Here is a 23198-nt window from a genome sequence, read left to right as displayed (position 1 = left end):
ATTAGTATTGTCCAGGTGATCCAAGGCTGTGTGAAGAGACAATGAGATTGCATCCACTGTATTGTGATGATAGTCAAATTGAATTGAGTCCAGGTCCTTGCTTAGGCAGGAGTTGATTCTAGCCATAACCAATGTCTCAAAGCACTTTATCACCATAGATGTGAGCACTACTGGACAATAGTCGTTAAGGCAGCTCACCATACTCTTCTCGGGCACTGGTGTGATTGTTGCCCTTTTGAAGCAGATGCAAATGTCTGACTGTAGCAATGAAGGATTGAATATGTCTTTGAACACACCCAGCTGTTGATTGGCACAGGTTTTCAGAGCCCCACTATGTACACCATTGGGGCCAGTTGTCTTGTGAGGGTTCACGCTCTCAAAAGAGGTTCTGACTTCAGGCTCTGAGATCACAGTGTCATCAGATGCAACCGGGATCCCCAGTGCTTCAGTTTTATTCTCCCTTTCAAAGTGGGCATAAAAGGTGTTGAGCTCATCTAGGAGTGAAGCATCACTGCCATTCATGATGTTAGGTTTCAGTCTGTAGGAAGAAACGGCCTGCAGCCCCTCCAGAGTTGATGTGCATCTGATTCTGCCTCTGACCTCAATCTGAGTTGTTCTTTTGTGCTTGAGAAAGCCCCCCGTAAGTCGTACCTGTGGTTTTCTACTAATAGTTGTTAGCAGCATGAAAAATAGATTAAAAACTCCATAGCCTTCAATTCCTAAGTGATTCACATGCACTTAGAGACCTAGAGAAGGAAGACATGGACTTTGTAGAGCGCATTTTAAGTTCACACTTGTTTAGTATTTTCTGACAAAATTTTTTGTATAGTATATGCAACTGTTGAATTATTTGGTAGAATAAACCACTCCCAATATTAATCCCTCTTCCTACTAACACAAACCCTAGCCAGTAAACACCATGCCCCTCTATCTGATGGTCATCCCAAAACCCCTTTCCAGTCTACAACTCTCCACAGCACTTTTGGGCCTCTCCTTCTTATTAACCTGGCTTCAGATTTCACTGACTTCCTTTATATGACCAGTATTGATTAAGTTTCCAATGCAAATGTTTTAACTCATTCTCTAAACAGCCCCGAAGGCCTACTTGGACAAAATTATTTTGATTTTTTTTCATTAAGCCAACTCTCTTTTGACAGTAATCAGCTACTGTACAGAATTTACTTTTTACATTCAGAATGCCTAATCCGGCTTTTAAAGTATACAGAATACCTACCAATCTAATCTGATAGTGCAGTACATTGGTCAATGGTGAGAAAGCAAGCAAGAAAGCACAGATCAGAGTAAATCGAAATGGGATAAAAAGTTTCTATGAATATGTAAAAGAAATTGTAATTTTGCTGAAGAGTTTTGCTCCATAGACTGCACCACCTTGCAGAGATTTTGGAATTGCCTTCATTGCTCAACTAAGCAGATAACAGTCTCAGTGTGACAAAACCAATAAGACATTGCGGCTAACAGTATTTTTTTAATGTTAAGCCCATTTCCTGTTTTACTGCAACGCAGGCTTTTTTCAACTCCCATGTACATTGAAACAGTGCAACAACATAAAAAATAAACTGCATAAAAACACAGTTAATGCCAACCTTTATTATCATATCCAACAAGTGTTGATTTCTCCTGCTTACATATTCCTCTAAAATCTAGATAAGTTGTTTTGAAATCATGGAATATCTTCACCATGTAGCTTACAGACATGTCACAACAGCCCATCATTTTATTTCTGCTTTCATTTAGTTGTGCTTACTGAGGCCAAATGAGAATGGAATTTGATGCATATTATTGACTGCTTTTCATAACAATATAAACCGCTTTTCCTGGCTGCTGATAACAAAAAAATAAAAAACAGGAAATGAACCAAATATAAAACCTGAAACATTCAAGCCCTAGTTATCATTTATGTATAGGAGGCATAAACCATAGTATTGTTTAAAAGCAAACTGGGTAAGCATTTCAACTGTTTGTGAAAAGGAAGAGGGAAGGCAGTGGAATTAGTGCAAAATACTTAAGTCAGAGATCCAATGCAATAGCATTTAAAGTGGCTATTGCACAACACTAGTTGAAGTGTGTATTGCAGAATTAAACAGCTATGGTTTACTGTGGAAAACTTGAAATGTAGCCTTTGTCAGTTCTTTAGAAAGGAAAGATGCCCATAAGCGGCATACTATGATGTTTGGAAGCTTCAAACCCTTGTTTCCTCTTGACTTTCATGGTATAGGGCTGATTTGCATTTGATCGATCCTGTACAGTACCTCAAGGACAATATGCCATTTCCTGGCAGCTGCATTCAACTTTGTGGTCCAAGGATCACTGTTTGTGCATCTTATAAAGCAAATCAGTCTGCAAGTGGTAACTGTGCCTCAGATTGTACATCCCGAGGCACCAGACTTGAACTGTCCTCTTGGCCTTTAGGCAACTTATTCTGTCAAATTTCACTATCAATTTTACTTTTCTCTAAATGCCTAAAGAACAGAAATATTTATAAACAGTTGAAGCATATTAAATTCAAAAATACAGAAAATAGAACTTTTAAAAAATGAAAATGTACATAGCATTTAAAACATTAATCTGATATAAATTAATCAACCATGTTAATACAAAAGCTAGGCAGGAGAGAGCCTGGGATAAATAGCTCCATCATGGGCACTAGCCTCCATACTATCCAGGATATCTTCAAACAGAAGTGTTTCAGGAAGGCAGTATTCATCATTATGGCCTGTTTTCATGATTACCATCTGGACAGAGATACAGAAATCTGAAGGCTCACACTCAATGATTCAGGAACAGCTTCTTCTCCTCTGTCATCTGATTCCTAAATGGACATTGAACCCTTGGACAATAACTCACTACTTTTTTTATTCTATTTTTTGCACTGCTTATTTAATTGAACTATTTAATATATACATATTTATTATAATTCCATTTTTTTCTGTTCTATTATCATATATTGTATTGAACTGCTGCCACAAACTTTCACAACATTTGCCGGTGGTATTAAACCTGATTCTGAATTTTGCAGGAGATTATAAGAACTTAGTTGGATCTTCAGGCTTCAGTTTCTAAATGGCTATGCTTCTCTTAGAATGTCATGTTTAACTGCAAATTAAAGAAACATTGGAAGTTTTTGAAAACTCTTATGTGCCAATGGAATATATCGCATGTGTTTTCCTTCCTGTCAGCAAGTCATTAAAGGGGTTCTCTTAGATTTTTGTTAAATATTAAACAGCTTAAAAACTGTGCCCTGAAAGAAGGCAATCAGCTATAAGTTAAAAATGGTGAAAGGAAATTTTCTTTAAAATTTCCCTTCACGTGGTGATTAACAGTTGGAATGAATTTCCTGCTAATGCAGGCGAAAACCATACAGACATGTTTAACATTCAGAAGAGCCAATCAGCTGCAGAAAGATGATATCAGAGCAAATTTGCTCTCTTATCAATACTTATTTTGTGATTTATCTAATATAATGAAAAATTGTGCTGCAGGCTAGTGTTGCATTATGATTTTTTAAATATTAGAAAATGTAGATTTTTATTGAAGTAAATAAAGGAAAAAAGAGAAAAGACATTTAAAAATAATGTATGGTTTCATTTCTCTTTAAATTGTGATAAACTTCATTTGCAATGAAAACCACAGTAGGAACTACATTTCCTGTTTCGTGGGTGTTTCAAAAACTGTCTTCCTTTGCAAGTAGGCATCAACTGAACAGGCCCTAAATTCACTTCCCTAAAATGGTTCTCAAGAAGTATGCATATACTCTCTGCAGTGACGACTGTCAAGCCACTTCTGCTTCAGCATGCAAGGATTGTGCAAAAACTTGACGTAAAGATTCATAACTACATTATCACTGTTTATATTCTGTCCTTTACTCATTCGAACTTGACAGAGATTTGTATTTTAACAGTATAAAAGCACTTATATATATTGCATGATGTAGAATACAGAATGTAATTGTCTTTACTTAAACAGACAACAAACAGTATTTCAGATATTATAACACTCGACAATAGATCAGAAAAATAATTAACAGGGATTTGTTACACAAAATAAGGCTTAAAATTACTAGATTTACTGTCGGGGTGATTTAGTAATATTATCTGTGCTTGATTGCATATAAATCTCAAATTTAATTTAACTCTATAGTCTTCAGTTAGAAACCAGACTGGCATTTTATTGAAACACTGTGGAATCCATATTATCTCTCAACTGAGAAATAAAAGAAAGACTATTCTTTCATGGCTGGAGTATCCCATGGCATTTGTCAAAAGTGTGGAATTTTCCCTTTGCTCTGGCCAATTTTTCCTTGACAACTACAGTTAGTAAATCAAATTGACTGGTTATTCATCTGATTATTGTTTGTCACCCAACTGTGCTCATACTAAATGTCTTTTCCTACATTACAACAAAGACACTAACTTTTAAAAAGTACTTCATTGGCTGTTGGTACTTTGGGAATTCCAGAAGTTACATAAGTTATTTCATTTACTTTTTGGTACAACAAACTGAACTATATTTCAAGACTGTGCAAGGGGCAAATTTTAATCTTTAGTGGAAAGCAAAGAGCTTCGCTTAGCAGAATGATTCCTTCAACAATTCAGACAGGACTATCACAGTGCCTAACTTCTGACCACAGTATTTTTATTCATTTAAATTATTAGTGCAAAAAGCATGTAGATGTGCTTTTCAAAGCCCGAATCCTTTCTTCACAAGTCCATCAGGATAAACATCTATAGAAACAATTGAAAATTAGTGGGTGCAGCATCTGATTATTGTGGGATATTGGCATGTGTCTAAGGTCCTTTAAGGGGCCCAGATTAATTCCAGCACTTGAAATTTTAATTTATCTGTTCATATATTCATTATGCAAAAAGATATCAAGAACGTGCTTGCTGATGTTGGAAAGTGACTGCTCGGTTCATAATGCAATAACTAGTTCTCGATTGACTTGATACATAGAATTTGTATACCAAGTGTTTTATCTTGATTTCAGTATCCAAACAATACCATTCATTGTCTCATGGATCATCTGGGAACAAGCCTAAGGAGAAGATTTTCATTGCCTGCAACTTGCGTGTAACTCATTCTACATATTTTAAATGGCTGTTGGAAGATATTGCAGCAAATAATTGAGAACAATACACATCCTTAGACATCTTTGGCTGCCACATTAGGGAAGAAAAGGCCTCTATCCAAAGGAATTCAGCAAACAAAGGAAGAATGGGACAAGGTTAAAATCAAAGTTAATACAAGGAGTATCCTGAGCAGCTGTATCACTGCCTGGTTCGAAAATTGCACCATCTCAGATCTCAAGACCCTGCAGTGGATAGTGAGGTCAGCTGAGAAGATCATCGGGGTCACTCTTCCCGCTACCACGGACATTTATACTACACGCTGCATCCGCAAAGCAAACAGCATTATGAAGGACCCCACGCATCCCTCATACAATCCCTTCTCCCTCCTGCCGTCTGGTGAAAGGCACCGAAGCATTCGGGCTCTCACGACCAAACTATGTAACAGTTTCTTCCCCCAAGCTATCAGACTCCTCAATACCCAGAGCCTGGACTGACACCTTACTGCCCTATTGTCCTGTTTATTATTTATTGTAATGCCTGCACTGTTTTGTGCACTTTATGCAGTCCTGGGTAGGTCTTTAGTCTAGTGTAGTTGTTTTTTTTCTCTGTGTTGTTTTTTACGTAGTTCAGTCTAGTTTTTGTACTGTGTCATGTAACACCATGGTCCTGAAAAACATTGTCTCATTTTTACTATGCACTGTACATATCAGTTCTGGTTGAAATGACAATAAAAGTGAATTGACTTGACTTGAGTGCAGCACAAAAGACCTGGATACAGTGATCCAAGAGTTTTATAAATCTACATACTTGTGCACCTCAATCTCCTCAGGAAGTGAAGATGCTACTGTGCTTCCTGGATCAAAGAGGTGGTACTGAGGTACCAGGTAAGATTGTCTGTTACGTGCATTCCCAAAAATTAGGTGCTCCTAATTCTCTCTATGGAAGAGCTGTTTATGTGCAGTGAGATGTGGTCAGTTTGCAGTTTCCTAAAGTCCACAATCACCTCTTTGGTCTTGTCCTTGTTGAGACCCAAGTTGTTGAGTTTACATCATTCTACCAGCCACTCTATCTCCTCTCTGCATGCTGTCTCAATTGACTTAAAATGTAGAATTTGTATACCAAGTGTCTTATCTTGATTTCAAATTTCCAAACTATACCATTCATTGTCTCAGGGATCATCTGAAATATTCAGTTTTGTGAGAAGTCAGCATAAGTTAAATCTAGATAGAGTGAATGAAGCTACACTTGCACCCAAGGAGAAGATCTGCTTTGCTGATGAGGCCAACCACTGTTGTGTCCTTAGCAAACTTGATGATTCAGTTTGAACCGGATGCGCCTGTAATGTGAACAGCAGCAGGCTGGGCACCCACACCAGGGGAAGTGGGGGAGGGGGGTGTGCTTGGTGTTCAGCATGATGGAGCTAGAGATATTTCTGCCAACATGAGATTGACTGTGGCCCTTCTGTCAAGAACTCCAAGATTCAGTTACAGAGAGAAATGTTGAGGACAGTTTACCTACCTGCTTCTGAGGGATAATTGTACTAAACGCCAAGCAGAGGTCTATAAACCACAGCCTGGGGTATGAGGCACCATTTTCCAGGTGGGACAGGAAAGACTGGAGTGCAGACACTATGGCATCATCAGTGGATCAATTTGAGTGACAAGCAAACTGGAAAGGGTCCAGTGCAACAAGATCTAATGCAATCCATAAGCAGTTACTCAAAGCACATAATTATTGTTGAGGTCAATGCCACTGGATGGTAGCCACTGAGGAAGATTACTGTTGCTCTCTTGGACAATGAGATGTTGGAGGCTGCCTTGAAGACTGCAGGTAAAGGGGACTGTTCCAGAGAAATATTGAAGATGTCTGTAAGAACCTCTGTTAACTGGGCTGTACAATACCTTGGCATCAACCAGGTATGTTATAATGCTCCACAGCTTTACATGAATTGAACCTGACTGGTGTCTTCCACATATCAGTTGTGATCAGACAAGTGCCCAGGAAATTATAGACCAGTGAGTCTTACTTCAGTGGTTGGTAAGTTGATGGAGAAGATCCTTAGAGGCAGGATTTATGAACATTTGAAGAGGCATAAAAGATGATTAGGAATAGTCAGCATGGCTTTGTAAAAGATAGGTCATGCCTTATGAGCCTGATTGAATTTTTTAAGAATATGACTAAACACATTGATGAAGGAAGAGCAGTAGATGTAGTGCCTATGGATTTCAGCAAGGCATTTGACAAGATACCCCATGCAAGGCTTATTGAGAAAGTAAGGAGGCATGGGATCCAAGGGGACATTCCTTTGTAGATCCACAACTGGCTTGCCCACAGAAGGCAAAGAGTAATTGTGAACAGGTCATATTCTGCATGGAGGTCGCTGACCAGTGGAGTGCCTCAGGGATCTGTTCTGGGACCCTTACTCTTTGTGATTTTTATAAATGTCCTGGATAAGGAAGTGGAGGGATGAATAGTAAATTTGCTGATGACACAAAGGCTGGGGGTGTTGTGGATAGTGTGGAGGGTTGTCAGAGGTTACAGTGGGACATTGATAGGATGCAAAGCTGGGCTGAGAAGTGGCAGATGAAGTTCAAACAAGAGAAGTGTGAGGTGGTTCACTTTGGTAGGTCAAATAGGAGAATATACTATTAATGGTAAGTCTCCTGGCTGTGTGGAGGATCAGAGGAACCTTGGAGTCCGATTCCATAGAACACTCAAAGCTGCTGTGCAGGTTGACTCTGTAGTTGAGAAAGCATATGATGCCTTGGCCTTCATCAATTGTGGGATTGAGATTAGGAGCCAAGAGGTAATGTTTTAGCTGTATAGTACCCTGGTCAGACCCCACTGGGAGTACTTTGCTCAGTTCTGGTCGCCTCACTACAGGAAGGATGTGGAAACCATAGAAAGGGTGCAGAGGAGATTTACAAGGATGCTATCTGGATTGGAGAGCATGCCTTACGATAATAGGTTGAGTGAACTCAGCCTTTTCTCCTTGGAGCAATGACCTGACAGAGGTGTATAGGATGGTGAGAGGCATTGATCATGTGGCTAGTCAGAGGCTTTTTCTCCAGGGCTGAAATGGCTAGCACAAAAGTGCAGAGTTTTAAGGTGCCTGGAAGTAGGTACAGAGGAGACGTCAGGGGTAGTTTTTTTATGCAGAGAGTGGTGAGTGTGTGGAATGGGCTGCTGGTGACGGTGGTGGAGGCGGATACAATAGGGTCTTTTAAGAGACTCCTGGATAGGTACATGGAGTTTAGAAAAACAGAGGGCTATGGGGAACCCTAGGTAATTTCTAAGCTAAGGACATGTTCATCACAGCTTTGTGGGTCAAAAGGCCTTTATTGTGCTGTAGGTTTTCTATGTTTCCTCAGGGTGGCCTTCCTCACTGGAATATCATACTGTGCATCAAACTGTGAGTAAAAGACATTCAGCTTATTAGGAAGAGAGGCAAGCTGGTGGTGTGCTGAGATGCAGCAGCCACTCTGGGTCCAATCAAAGGTGTATTTATTCATCCTTTATGTCTCTTGAACAATCACAAGTTGCTGCTGGATACTAAGGAGAGCAGAATTATCTCTTCAGTGAGCTGCTCATTAGAGATGGAGCTGAACTTATGAAGTACCAATGTTGTGTTGTCACTTGGATTTGTTGTGTACCATTGTGCCAATATGGTGTGTGGTCCAAAAAAAAGGTGTAAGTGATTGTCTTGGACATTTTTATTGTGATTGCAAGACCCTATTAGTCATTGGTAACATAGAATACTGGAAGCACGTTTTACTGGTTCACCTGTGAGATTGATGATGGCGAGGCTGCATAGTTTCAGTTGTTAAGTACGCAAGGCACTCAATTATTTGCCACAGGCAGCTGTGGAGGCCAAATCTGTATGTATATTTAAGGCAGAGGTTGATAATCCTTGATTGGTCAGGGCATGAAGATATACAGAGAGAAGGCAGGAGATTGGATCAGCCATGATGACATGGTGGAGTAGACATGATGGGCTAAATGGCTAATTCTGCTCATATATCTTATGCCTTAAAGTTCCCTGTTGCAGTAGCCAGCAAAGGAAATGCCAGAGCTGGTTGTATGCCGCTGGATTTTGTACTGGGCTGGGGGCTGGCCAGTTCTGTCAGTGCTGCGCTCCAGTGCTTGATTAGTGTTGCACTCCTATGCTTGTTTGGTGGAAGAACGAGCTGGACCAGGACAGCTTGAGGACTTACACTATATATTTTTTTTCTCGTTGTGACTGTATATTTTACTGAAATCAAAAGCATACAGTTTATAGTATTTGTGCTATGTGCAATGATCTGTGTGCTAGTGGTAATATGTTTTGCACCTTGCCCCTGCAGGACTGCTCTTTCATATGGCTATACTCATGTATGTTTGAATGATAATTAAATTTGCAATTTGAGATTACCGTGTCACTATCATTGATGTGCAGGGTGAACTTGTAGTCTGTTATGGTCTGAATACCCTGCCACTTGCAGCTCATGTATCTCAGTACATGTAACAATAGTAAACTAATTACTACAGACAGCTGTCAACTATTCTGACAAAGCTGGCATATCACCCAGAATATGGGAACAGCCTTTCTAACATTCTTCCTTGACCCACTGCAGAAATCATGGTGCGCAAAAGTGTGTCAACAACAGTAAACAAGAGAGGACAAGGCCACGTAGGTCTGCTCATTAGCTGGAGGAATAATTGCTGCTTATAATTTGTATAGTCCACAGAAAATAGGTGACCAAATATCATTACCTTTGATGTTATTTTCATGCCTTCTCATGTCACAATATTCTGTTATTCCACTAACTCGTCAGTTTTACAAAGCAGAGGCAGCAGTAATCCTGAAAATGATCCTACCCTTGTACCTCTCTTTTTACATAGTCACAGAGCACTACAGCACCAAAAAGGCCAATGAGCTCATCTAGTTCCTGCCAGCCAGGTTTTCTGCCTAGTCCCATTTACCAGACCATAGCCCTCCATACCTCTCTCATCCATGTACCCAAATGTCAGAACTGAACGAGAACCTCTCCACTGGCAGCTCATTCCACGTTCACGTCACTCTCTGAGTGAAGCAGTACCCCCTCAGGTTCCCCCTAAACATTTCACCTTTCACCCTTAACCAATAACCCCTAGTTCAAATCTCACCAGATCTTGGTAGAAATATCCTGCTTGCATTAACTCTGTCTATACCTCTAAATGATCTCCCATTATTCTTCTGCCATCCTTCATACGACAGATGTGGCCCAGCCAGCGTAACTCTCTCTCTCAATGCTGAAATCAATAGACGTGTCGGCAAAGCAGCATTGATCCTTGCTCGACTCTCCTCACGGTTCTGGGAGAATCTGAATCTCGCTACAAAGACCAAGACTGCTGTGTATAATGCATGTGTTATCAGCACCCTCCTGTATGGTAGCAAGATTTGGACCATCTACTCCAAGCAGGAGAGGAAACTCAATAGTTTTCACCTGCGCAGCCTTCGCTGCATCCTTGGCATCACCTGGAGAGACAAAGTCCCAAACTCTGAGGTCCTCTCCCACAATGTTCACACTTTTAAGACAACGCAGACTGCTCTGGTTGGGCCACATCCGTCATATGAAGGATGGTAGACTGCCAAAGGACATCCTCTATGGAGAACTAGCAACAGGCAAGAGGAACGTTGGTAGACACCAACTTCGCTTCAAGGACCTCTGCAAGCGCGACATGAAAGCCTTAAAAATCAACACAGAGTGCTGGGAGGATACAGCAGATGACGGCAACAAATGGTGAGGTACTCTTCAGCAACACCTAGAGCATGGCGAAAGAGGGATCCTGAGTCAGTTTGAGAAGCGGAGTGCTAAACGGTGAGCACAGCAGACAGCAGACAACAATTTCACGACGCCCTACACATTGCAGCAACTGTGGCAGAGCCTGCCGTCCCAGGATCGGCCTCAATAGCCACAGTCGATGCTGCTCGACAAACCAGTGACTACCAGATGCACAATACCCATGGTCGACCATGACCAACGGTGGCGACACACACATTCTTCTGCACTCCAGGAAATAATGTCTCAACATATTCAACCTGTTGCTATAACTTAGGTGCTCAAGTTCTGGCAACATCCATATAAATTTTCTCTGCACTCTTCCAAGCGTATTAATATCTTTCCCGTAGGTGACCAGAACTACACACAATACTCCAACATAACATCTCAACTCCTGTACTCAGAAGCTCCCTTTACGACCCTATCTTCCGGTGGTGCCACTTTAAAGAAATTATGGATCTGTATTCCCAGATACCTTTGTTCTACCACACAGATCAGTGCCATACCATTCATTGTGTAAGACTTATCCTGGTTTGTCCCCTAAAAGTACAACCACTCTTCAACTTTGCCATAGGGTGGCTCTTAAGTAAGAAAATAGAGACGAAGCAGACGCTTGCAGTCACCAGCTCAGATACTGCCACTTCAAGCCTATTGCTCAGATGGAGGATGTGTATGGGGCAAGACTGTAGACACAGAAGACTTGCAGCTAGGGTTGAGGAAAAGAGTAGTCCATTTCCTAATTCCCCATCATGCAAGTTTGAACTTGAACTCTGCTCCAGAGAATTCAGATGGTGTTATCAGTGAGTGATATACAAATCAAAGTCAATGGGTATGCACAATATGCTTAAGACATTGCCAGACATCTTCAAAAGTTTGTACAAGGCGTCTTGGTTATGGGGAAGTCAGTCTCAAGTTAGAGTGTAGCTTTGTGAACCAAAGAACCCATCATTTTCGACATCTCCATGACTATATGAGCTCCAGTTCAACACCCGTGGATACAATGTTCATGTGTTTTCTGATGGTTTTGTTTGTGGCACAGACTGAAACTCCATAATACCTAGATGCTTCAGTGGAAGCTTGGTCTTTTGTCATGCAAGCTTAAATTCTTCCTATCCCTTAGTCTAGGAGTTCTTCCAGCTATACATTCAGCAGCAGAGATCAGGTCACTGCACCTCCCATTTTCTATTTGTGTGGATATTGATGCCATTTTATAACATCTTTTGCACAACTTATACATAAAATCTACTCTGCATATCCTTCCAACCACTCCTGAGTGAACATGCATAAAATATCCTTTAGTACACCTGACTGTGCCTAGCATGAGTTGCATAATTAATGTCCACATTTACTGACTGAAACTGACCAATAATGGTGCACACAAAGTACACTGCAGATGCTGTGGTCAAATCAACACACACAAACAAGCTGAAGGAACTCAGCAGGTCGGACAGCATCCGTGGAAACGATCAGTCGACGTTTCGGGCCGAGACCCTTCGTCAGGATAATAATGGTGCAGCCCATTGTCTATGTTTATAACTCATAGAAAAACAAAAGGCAAAACAAAACAGAGCAGTCTCAATGGGCCAAATAGCCTAATTTTGCTCCTATATCTTATGGTCTAAATCGTGAAGCATATCAATTAAGAGACAGAGTTCAGAATTTCAGATGGTGACGAGAAGGCGTGCAGGAGAGATAGACCAGCTGGTTCAGTGATGTCACAGAACCAACCTTGCACTCAACATCAGTAAGGCCAAAGAATTGATTATGGTGTTCAGAAAGGGTAAGGCAAGGGGACGCACACCAGTGCTCACCGAGGGATCAGAAGTGGAAAGGGTGAGCAATTTAAAGTTCCTGTGTGTCAACATCTCTGAGAATCTATCCTGGGCCCAACATAATGATGCAGTTACAAAGAAGACACAACAGTAGCTATTTTTTATTATGAGTTTGAGGAGATTTGGCACGTCACCAAAGACACTTGCAATTTCTACAGATGTAGTATGAACAGCATTCTAACTGGTTGCATTACCTTCTGGTATGGTGGGGAGGGCACCGCACAGGATCACAATAAGATGCAGTAAGTTCTAAACTCAGTCAGCTCCATCATAAGCACTAGCCTCCCAGCATCCAGAACATTTTCAAGGAGCAATGCCTCCAAAAGGTGGCATCCATCATTAAGGACCCCAATCACCCAGGACAAGCCCTCTTCTCATTGTTACCATAAGATATAGGAGCAAAAGTAGGCCATTCGACCCACAAAGTTTGCTCTGCTATTCAATCATGGGCTGATCCAATTCTTTCAGTCATCCCCACTCCCCTGCCTTCTCCCCATACCCCTTGATGCCCTGGTTAATCAAGAACCTATCTACCTCTGCCATAAATGCACCCAATGACTTGGCCTCCACAGCTGCTCGTGGCAACAAAAACCCTCTGACTAAATTAATTTCTCCACGTCTCAGTTTTAAAAGGATGTCCTTCAATCCTGAAGTCTTGCCCTCCTGTCCTAGAATCCCTTACCATGGGAAATAACTTTGCCATATCTAATCTGTTCAGGCCTTTTAACATTTGGAATGTTTCTATGAGATCCCCCCTCATTCTTTTGAACTCCAGGGAATACAGCCCAAGAGCTGCCAGACGTTCCTCATATGGTAACTCTCTCATTGCTGGAATCATTCTTGTTAATGTTCTCTGAACCCTCTCCCAATGGCAGTATATCCTTTCTAAATTAAGGAGCCCAAAACTGCACCCAATACTCCAAGTGTGGTCTCACAGTGCCTTATAGAACCTCAACATCACATCCCGGCTCATATTCTATACCTCCAGAAATGAATGCCAACATTGCATTTGCCTTCTTTACCACTGACTCAAACTAGAGGTTAACCTCTAGGATATCCTGCACAAGGACTCCCAAATCCCTTCGCATCTTTGCATTTTGAATTCTCTCCCCATCTAAATAATAGTGTGCCGGTTTATTTCTTCCACCAAGGTGCATGACCTTACACTTTCCAACATTATATTTCATTTGCCACTTCTTTACCCATTCCCTTAAACTATCAAAGTCTCTCTGCAGGCTCTCTGTTTCCTCAACACTACCTGCTCCTCCACCTACCTTTGTATCATCAGCAAATTTAGCCACAAATCCATTAATCCCATAGGCCATATCATTGACATACATCGTAAAAAGCAGCAGTCCCAACTCCGACCCCTGTGGAACTCCACTGGTAACTGGCAGCTAGCCAGAATAGAATCCATTTATTCCTACTCTCTGTTTTCTGCTGATCAGCCAATGCTCAACCCATGAGAATCACTTCCCTGTAATTCCATGGGCTCTTATCTTGCTAAGCAGCCTCATTTGCAGCACTTTGTCAAAGGCCTTCTGAAAATCCAAATACACCACATCTACTGCATCTCCTTTGTCCACTCTCCTTGTAATTTCCTCAAAGAATTGCAGTAGATTTGTCAGGCAGGATTTTCCTTTCAGGAAACCATACTGGCTTTGGCCTGTCTTGTCATGTGCCTCCAGGTACTCTGTAATCTCATCCCTAACAATTGATTCCAACAACTTCCCAACCACTGATGCCAGACTAACAGGTCTGTAGTTTCCTTTCTGCTGTCTCCCATGCTTCTTAAATAGCGGAGTAACATTTGCAGTTTTCTAGTCATCAGGTACAATGCAGAATCTATCGTTTCTTGAAAGATCATTGTTAATACCTCTGCAATCTCTCCAGCTACTTCCTTCAGAACCCAAGGGTGCAATCCATCAGGTCCAGGAGATTTATCTACCCTCAGACCATTAGGCTTCCTGAACACCTTCTCAGTTGCAATTTTCACTGCATATACTTCACTTCCCTGACACATTTGAATGTCCGGTATTCTGCAGATGTCTTCCACTGTGAAGACTGATGCAAAATACGCATTCAGTCCCTCTGCCATCTCTGCGTCTCTCAATACAATATCTCCAGCATAATTTTCTATTATCTACCCTCAACTCTCTCGTATTCTTTATATACTTAAACAAGCTTTTAGTATCTTCTTTGATATTATTTACCTGTTTCCTTTCATAATTCATCTTCTCCTTCCTAATGATCTTCTTAGTTTCCTTCTGCAAGTTTTTGAAAGCTTCCCAATCCTCTATTTTTCCACTCGCGTTGGCTTCTTTGTATGCGCTCTCTTTTGGTTTTACTTTAGCTCTGACTCTCTTGTCAGCCACGGTAGTGTACTTCTTCCATTAAGAAATTTCTTCTTATTTGTAATATATCTGCCTTGCACATCCCTCATTTTTCACAGAAACTGCAGCCATTGCTGCTCTGCTGTCCTTCCTGCTTAGTGTCCCTTTCCAGTCAACTCTGGCCTGTTCCCTTCTCATGCCATTGTAATTTCCTTTATTCCAGTGAAATACCGACACAATGGAATTTAGTTTCTCCTTCTCAAAATTCAAAGTGAACTCAATCATATTGTGATCATTGTTCCCTAAGGGTTCCTTAACCTTAAGCTCTCTTATCATCTCCGAATCATTGCACAACACCGAATCCAACACAGCCGATCCCCTAGTGGGCTCAACAACAAGCTGTTCTAAAAAGCCATCCCTTAGACATTCTACAAATTTTCTCCCTTGAAGTCCGGTACTGCTGGTTTTCCCAATCCACTTTCATGTTAAAATCCCCAACAGTTATCATGACATTGCCCTTCTGACATGCCTTTTCTTTCTCCTGCTGCAATTTGTAGTCCACATCCCCACTGCTGTTTGGAGGCCTGTATACAATTGCCTTCAGTGTCCTTTTACCCTTGACATTTCTTAACTCAACCCATACAGACACCACACATTCCGATCCTATGTTATCCCTTTCTAATGATTTAATATTATTTCTTATACACAGGGCCACACCACACCCTCTGCCAACTAACCTATCTTTGTGATACACCGTATATCCTTGGACATTCTGCTCTCAATGGCAGCCATCCTTTAGCCAAGTTTCAGAGATGGTCACAACATCATACTTGCCAATTTGTAGCTGAATTTCAAGATCGTTCATTTTATTTCTTATGTCGTGTGCGTTCAGATATAACACTTACAGTCCAGTATTTGTTGCTTTCTGTTGTACATCATCCCACTGGCTCATATCCTGCCAGTCCTGCCTATCTCTGTTGCACACTATCTTTGATTTATTTCTGTTTTCCCTTTCCTCAGCCCTATCACTTCAGCTCCCATCCCCCTGCCAAATTAGTTTAAACCCTCCCTAACAGCTTCTTTCAACCTACATGGTAGGATATTCGACTCCTTTGGGTTCAGCGGTAACATGTCCTTTTTGTACAGGTTGGACCTCCCCAGAAGAGGTCCAAATGATCCAGGAACCCAAAGCCCTGCCCCCTATACTAGTCTCTCAGCCACACATTAATATACCTGATCATGCTATTCTTGCACTCGTTAGCACATGGCACAGGCAGCAATCCTGAGATTACTACCCTGGAGGCCCTGATTTTCAGCTTCCTACCCAACTCTGTGAATTCTCTCCTTAGGACCTTCTCACTTTTTCTACCTACGTCATTGGTACCAAAGTGTACCAAGTCTTCTGGCTGTTCACACTCTCTCTTCAGAATACTCTGCACCCAATCTGAGACACCCTGAACCCTGGCACCTGGGAAGCAACACATCATGCCGGTATCTCTATCATGCTGACAGAAACTCCTGTCTGTTCCCCTCACTATGGAGTCCCTTATGACTACTGCATTCCTCATCTTCTCTCCCTTCTGCACCACGGAACCAGGCTCAGTGACAGACACCCGGTTGCCATGGTTGTCCTCCGTCAGGTCACCATCCCCCCCCCCCCCCCACTGAACAGCATCCAAAATGAGATAACAGGATAACAGTTACCATAACAGAGCAGGTACAGGAGAATGAAGATACACACTCAGTGATTCAGGAACAGCTTCTTCCCCTCTGCCATCAGATTTCTGAATGGACATTGAACCCATGAACACTACCTCACTACTTTAGTTTCTCTTTTTGCAGTACTATTTAAATTTTAATATATATCTACTTATTACTGTAATTTACAATTTTATTTTGTATTGCAATGTACTACTACCACATAACAACAAATTTCATGGCATATGCCAGTGATATTAAACTTGATTCTGATTCTGAGTTTACTAATTGATCCATACCTTGCTGTCTGCATCAGTAAACATCAGCATTGCTGGGAATCACAAACATAGCATTTCTGTACAATTCAATACACAAATACATCTGCAATCTTTACCAAAAATGTCAAATGATATAAGTAAAAGTGCTTAGAATAATAACTGAGCTCATGAAATACCTCTGGAAATTTGATTGGTTGACTGGCCTAGCAAATTTTATACCACTGAAGTTCAATCTATGCAAGGCCCAAATTATAATCTAATTAGAATGTTTTATCCAAATTACTCATACATTTTCACATGAACATGTTTGAGAAAATGTTTTGTAGGAATAATGAGGAAGGATTAAAATAAGCATTTACTGAAATATCAATGCTGATTTTTTGAATAAACTTAATTACTTGGTTCACTGAACTTTCAGGGGTGACATCTCTTGGATGGAACGTTAAACTGAAGCACTGTCCAACTTTTAGAGATGTACCAAGATTACCATAGATACTTCTTAGAAAAAAGTAGGGACTTCTTCCAAAGTTCTTGTCAATATTACTTCAAATAATGCCACCTAATTAGATTAATCTGCCATTCATGGTTGGCTTTTAATTTGGGTCTTCATGTGAATAAATTATCTGTTCTGCTTGCCTACTAAACACTGACTGTGAAACAGTGTGGATATTTTGATATTCTTCGGATTTGAAAGCTGGTGCATGAATGTACCATACCTTCTGTTTGTTCTTTATTATTGATAAAAATGAGGTGTCAGCAATTCAAATTAAAGTTTGATATTTATTTGAACCCCATATTTTCATAAATGCCAGAACCTGTTTCATACATACGTAATTATACTACACCAAATAGACCAAAGGACATACCATGAATAGCTGCAACAACAGCACCAACAGAGACAGCATGCATTTGATCTATGACTGCCAGCAGATTGCGTTGTGGTGAGGTTCTCATTCTGCGACATCTGATGTTTCTTCTCGCTCTTCTCAGGACTTGTACACTAAAATAAGAAATATACTGTTTGCAACTGCCGTATCATTAATGAATAAGTTATAAAACTTCTTTTTCAGCAGGAAAAAGCAGAAGCTCTGGTATTGAATACAACAGTTAATTTCCTAATATGGCACATTTTCAAGCACTTTTGCAGCAAAGAACACGTCAGACAACCTATTTCCTAATATGTATTACATTCAATTTCCTGTGGCATCACATGACATCTTCTTCTTCACTCAGTACATTTACTCGACTCATTTTTCTGTATGTTGAACTTTGCAGCAAATTTTGACAATAATAACCAGATTCCACAAGTGACTTTTCACACAATGAAAACCGATACAAAAATATCAATTGTTAAAGTATGAGATAGTCTGTTTTACCCTGCTTAAAATAAGGCAGAAGACTAGCCAAAAAAATGCTTTTGTGTCTTATTGAAATTTGATGTTCATAAGATCACAAATGGGCTCAGTTTGAAATTGATCTGCTGATATTTCCACTAAGGCTTATTAAAACATAAATGATTGAATTTCCTTGGAAATCTTAGAAATCTTCCTGACTTGCCTGTGATATGGGATTAAAGTACAATATTTGTTGATAGAAATGTCTATGAACATTCACTTGAAAGCATCTGGCTTCACCTTTCAGTCTCTTGATGCACATTCATGGGTACTGCTATTTAAATAAGATTTAGGCCTTCCATCTCCATTTTAATTACTTTGGTTAATAACTCAAACAAATGAATGTCATGTCAAAGCAAGATTTGTATTTATACAGTGATTTTCACAATCACAGAAGATCCTAAATACTTCTAAGCCATTAAAATATTTTTGAACCCTGGTATAAGTTAGAAATGCAAGCCAATGAAAAGGTCTCATAATGGCAAAGTCAATATGATCATGACCAGGTAAATATAATGATGTCAAAAGATATTATCTAGAATATCAGGAATAACTTTCTTATCGTCTTTGAAATGGTCAATGTTGCTCATATCCTCTTGAATGGGTCTAAATGATGACAACACTCATCAGTAATTTCTCTCTGAATACTGCATTATGATAGTCATTTAACTTTCAATAAAAGTTCCATTGTAATCATAACATTTAATTACTTTGAATTATATTTGATGCAATCTTCGTTTGAAAAATCCCATTCCAGGTTGTAAACTAAGTTGTCATTTCAATGCAACATTAAGGATGTAATGACATATGATACTTAAAAATCAAAACACTCAGACTTTTCAAGCTAATCAGTAAACATTTCTGTTTTCATCTCTACTTTAGCAGTAATGTCTATCCTCAACTTTATCAGTTTATAATTCTTTTCTTCAAATACCACTTTCTCAGTGTTGACAATGAAGAGGTTATCAACATATTTTTTTCCAATTGTGCAACCTTCTCTATTATTTGCAGATGAAAATACAAATAATGAAATAAATATTAATAGTATGATACAGGATATTTTTTTCATTTGGGAAATATAAATGAGGAGAGCTGATAATAACACAAAAATCTCAAAACAGATTTTGTTAGTATTAGATAAGCTTGTGATTCAAGAAACAGATGATTTCACGAACATAAACTTTAGAATGATCTCAAGTGCTGCAGAGTTCTTAGTATATGAAGGCTACAGATAAAGGATATTGAACACACAAAATGGCAGACTTAAACAATTCAAGTTATAATGTCACCAAATCATATTTTCAGAGGTACATGCTAATAATAGTATTCAATATTGAAGCAGAAAAGCATACAAACCACCAAACATCAAAAATATTAAAGATATTATAGAAGTAACCAGGATTACTCACCACTGGTGCCTTCACAATTAATATTTCAACAATATACTTCATTTACTAAAGAAATAAAAAATTATGACTTTCTATACATTTGTAGCCCATATCAAGCCAGTCTATCGATAGCATCATGGAGTTAATCATACCATGTAAAAAAGCACCAATGCCTCTATATCTCTTTGAACAGTACACCCTCTAAGTGGTCACTAGGCTGTTACAAAGTACCCAGCCTCTCAGTCCCAGAGGCTGTAGGACCTTAGATTCTAGACATTCCCTAGAAAACATCTGAGTTGGCTCCACTAATTTTCAGTACATTCTTCAGCATGTACTCATATAACTTGGGAATGTGCCAGGCAATGGCATCTACTTATGGACTTGTACTGGAAAATCAGCAGGTTTTGGGCAGTTCAGTGTGTTCCATTCATCGAGTTGGTGATTTTCCAGCTGCCCTTGATGGTTGACTTGCTGTGAATACTTGGGAAAAGCTCATAGATCAGTTATTGAAGTTCAGGATAAACCTCAATAAATACTTTTCCAGAGTAAAACAAATATTTAATCAAGTTGAGCAATTGTCTCTTCCTTATTACAGCCATTTCAAAAGCAGCTGATGTGGGAGTCAGCCTGACCATGCAAGAAGGATCGGACAGGAAGAGCCTTTCTCACTGTGAGCCTGGCAGGATCATGGTGCTTGTTGGTAAGATGTGGGGAGAAAGTATTCTTCTAAATGGGTTTGACAGTGCTCAGGAAACCATACCACACAAACCCAGTGTCTTTCTCCCACAGGGCCTACAGGATGTTCCATGTTAACCACTGCCTAATACACTTGCGGTCAGTTATTTTCTGACAAGAAGAGAAATAAGGATCTTTGCTTAAAAACTGACCTGAACAATTAAACCTGCATTCTCTCAATCCCTCAGTCCCATAAAACTTCATTACATCCAAGAAAGTGGCCAATTAAGTTATATTTTAGGACTGCTGTAGGATTTGAACCACCAGCTCCTGACTTTGTGGCAAGTGTGACCAAATGAGATCAAGGTGAAATATTGAAATATTGCATTGTAATATACAGATTATCTCACACAAAAACAAATCAATGTGGCAGTTCCTCATAGTAATAAGGATCTATCTTGAATTCCCATATGGAATATCTTATGAAATTTGTAGAAATAAGATGGAATAGTTGGTTTTATCAAGAAAAATCAATGGATGAATAATCAAAAATGAATACTGTTCCCTCTTTTCTTTTAGACATCTAACATCTATGGAGATTATGAAATTTGATTTCCATACAGATGCATACTGAAAAAATATTAAGTAATATTACTAACTAGCTAAACAAACAGCACAGTCTTAAATTACCATCAGTGATAGGTACCAACTAACAATCCAATTTATAAACAAGAGATAATCTGAATATGCTGGAAATCCAAGCAACACACACAAAATGCTCCTCCAGTTCCTCCAGCATTTTGTGTATGTTAATCCAATTTATATTTGAATGTATTCAATCCATTTCATTGCCACAACTTTAAATTCATAGTGTGAAAATATAAAAATCAAAAATTATTGAAGATGAAATCTACAAAGCACATCCAGATTCAGAGGCTGATCCAGAATCGAAGTTGAGGTTAAATAGAAACCACCCTCATGTAAAGTTGGTAGATGACATTTGACAGCAGTTTGGCATCAGGATGTATCAAAATGGAATAAATGTTAGTATTTTTGGAAGAATATAGGGGCTGTCCTACTTACTAACCTTTCATTCTACTGCAAGCTTCTGCATCTCTAGTGTTTCTAGATTTCATGTTCAATGGTTCTTGACTTTGCAATATGAATTTAAACATGTAGCAATGTAATGGAGTCAACACACTCATGTATGAATTGGAGTTTATCTCTGATGTCTATATTGATAACTTAAGCATGCAATATTTTGTTTTGCAAATTAGGATTATTACGTTGTACTTTCTCTGTATACAAATGTGTGGAAATAAAATTCCATTACCTCCATAGATATCAAATGTCAAATGACCATAAGAAAAAAGGGACAAATTCATGTTTGATGATCCATCCCTAGAATGTGACTCTTTTTTGGGAAAATTAATCCTATTACCCTCTTTTCAGAAACTTCATGAGATAATCCTTATGGCAATTCATAGCAAAGTTGCTGTTTCTATCAGGATTTGCCACAATGATTTGTTTGCATGCAAGACAATCAGAATATATGTTTCGATATGTATGGTTAAGAGTCTAATATTCATCTTATTCAGCTGTATTTGCTACAAAATCAGTAGCTGTGGTTCAAATCCTATAGCGGTTATAAAAGATTTCCTAAGTGGCCACTTCAACGCAGTATTGATTAATGTGTTGTGTTAAGGATTGGGGAAGATTTTAATCTAAGTGCCGTATTTATTTTCATGTACTGTATGTTTAAATAATGATGACATTGTATTCTTTCCTCAAATAACAACACAATAGAATTCTCATGTTGATTGATTTGTTGTGTGTTAGCCCATGCAGTGTGAAATGTATCTGTAATATCAATGATGGTTTACAATTCAAACTTAAGCAGGCATTTTCTGAAATAATGATTGATCACAACAAAGGGAGCTTAATTAGACAAAGCTGCAAAATGTTTGCTGATATTCCAGGCGAATAACTAATGTTTATTAGACCTGTCAGAAAATGTTTACAAATATGTTTTTCCCTCCCTAGTAGCTAATCAGCAATGTTGCATATTTGGTTTACTACACCGTTAGAGTTGGTACGCTTGTCAAGTTCAGCAAAACAATTGTCTGTCTTTTCCATCTAAATTACACAGATTCTGACCAAGAACTGAAAATGTAGCAGAATGATTACAAACAACACCAGAAAGCACTGCCTGCTACTCTAGATTATGCTAGATCAGAGAATAAGCTGCCATGTTCAAGTAAAAACGTTGGCACTGAAAGCTAAGACAAAGCAACACAATCTTGTAAAGCTGCCTGAATCATCAAGTTATGCAAGAACCAGCTCTCACCATCTCAAGTAAGAACTGAATATTCAGGAAACAGCAAGTCAAGCAGAATTTGTGCAAAAAAAACAAAAAGAGCTTATTCCCAAGACAAACCTGACCACACCCTATCAGAACTATTTTCTCTGTCCTATTCATGGTTGCCACCCTCTCTGAAACTTAAAAATAACTTGTTCCCTCTTTCCCAGTTCAGATAAAAGATCTTCAACCAGTAATGTTAACTCAGTTTCTCTTACTACACAGGCTGTCTGGCCTGCTGAAGACTTCCAATATTTTCTGTTTCTATTCCTAACTTCCAACATCTGCACTTTCTTTGATTTCCATTCAGGTTTTCAAACTTTTGCATTTTACTAGATACAAGACCAGAGCCA

At 39.4% G+C, this 23198-nt stretch overlaps 1 protein-coding gene across 1 annotated transcript in view; it reads right to left on the bottom strand.

Moving 5' to 3' along the window:
- Positions 1-23198, bottom strand: part of rgs19 (regulator of G protein signaling 19) — a 121262-nt gene that overhangs the window by 43509 nt on the left and 54555 nt on the right. Inside the window, exon 2 of the mRNA XM_059978767.1 lies at positions 17896-18029. Within this exon, the coding sequence (XP_059834750.1) occupies positions 17896-17993 (98 nt within the window). The 5' untranslated portion in view covers positions 17994-18029. The remainder of the gene's footprint in view (positions 1-17895; positions 18030-23198) is intronic.

This window comes from Hypanus sabinus, chromosome 9, assembly GCF_030144855.1.
Source record: "Hypanus sabinus isolate sHypSab1 chromosome 9, sHypSab1.hap1, whole genome shotgun sequence".
Taxonomy (NCBI): Eukaryota; Metazoa; Chordata; class Chondrichthyes; order Myliobatiformes; family Dasyatidae; genus Hypanus; species Hypanus sabinus.
Note: the sequence above shows the minus strand (reverse complement) of the source record. Positions and strands in the feature narration are given on the sequence as shown.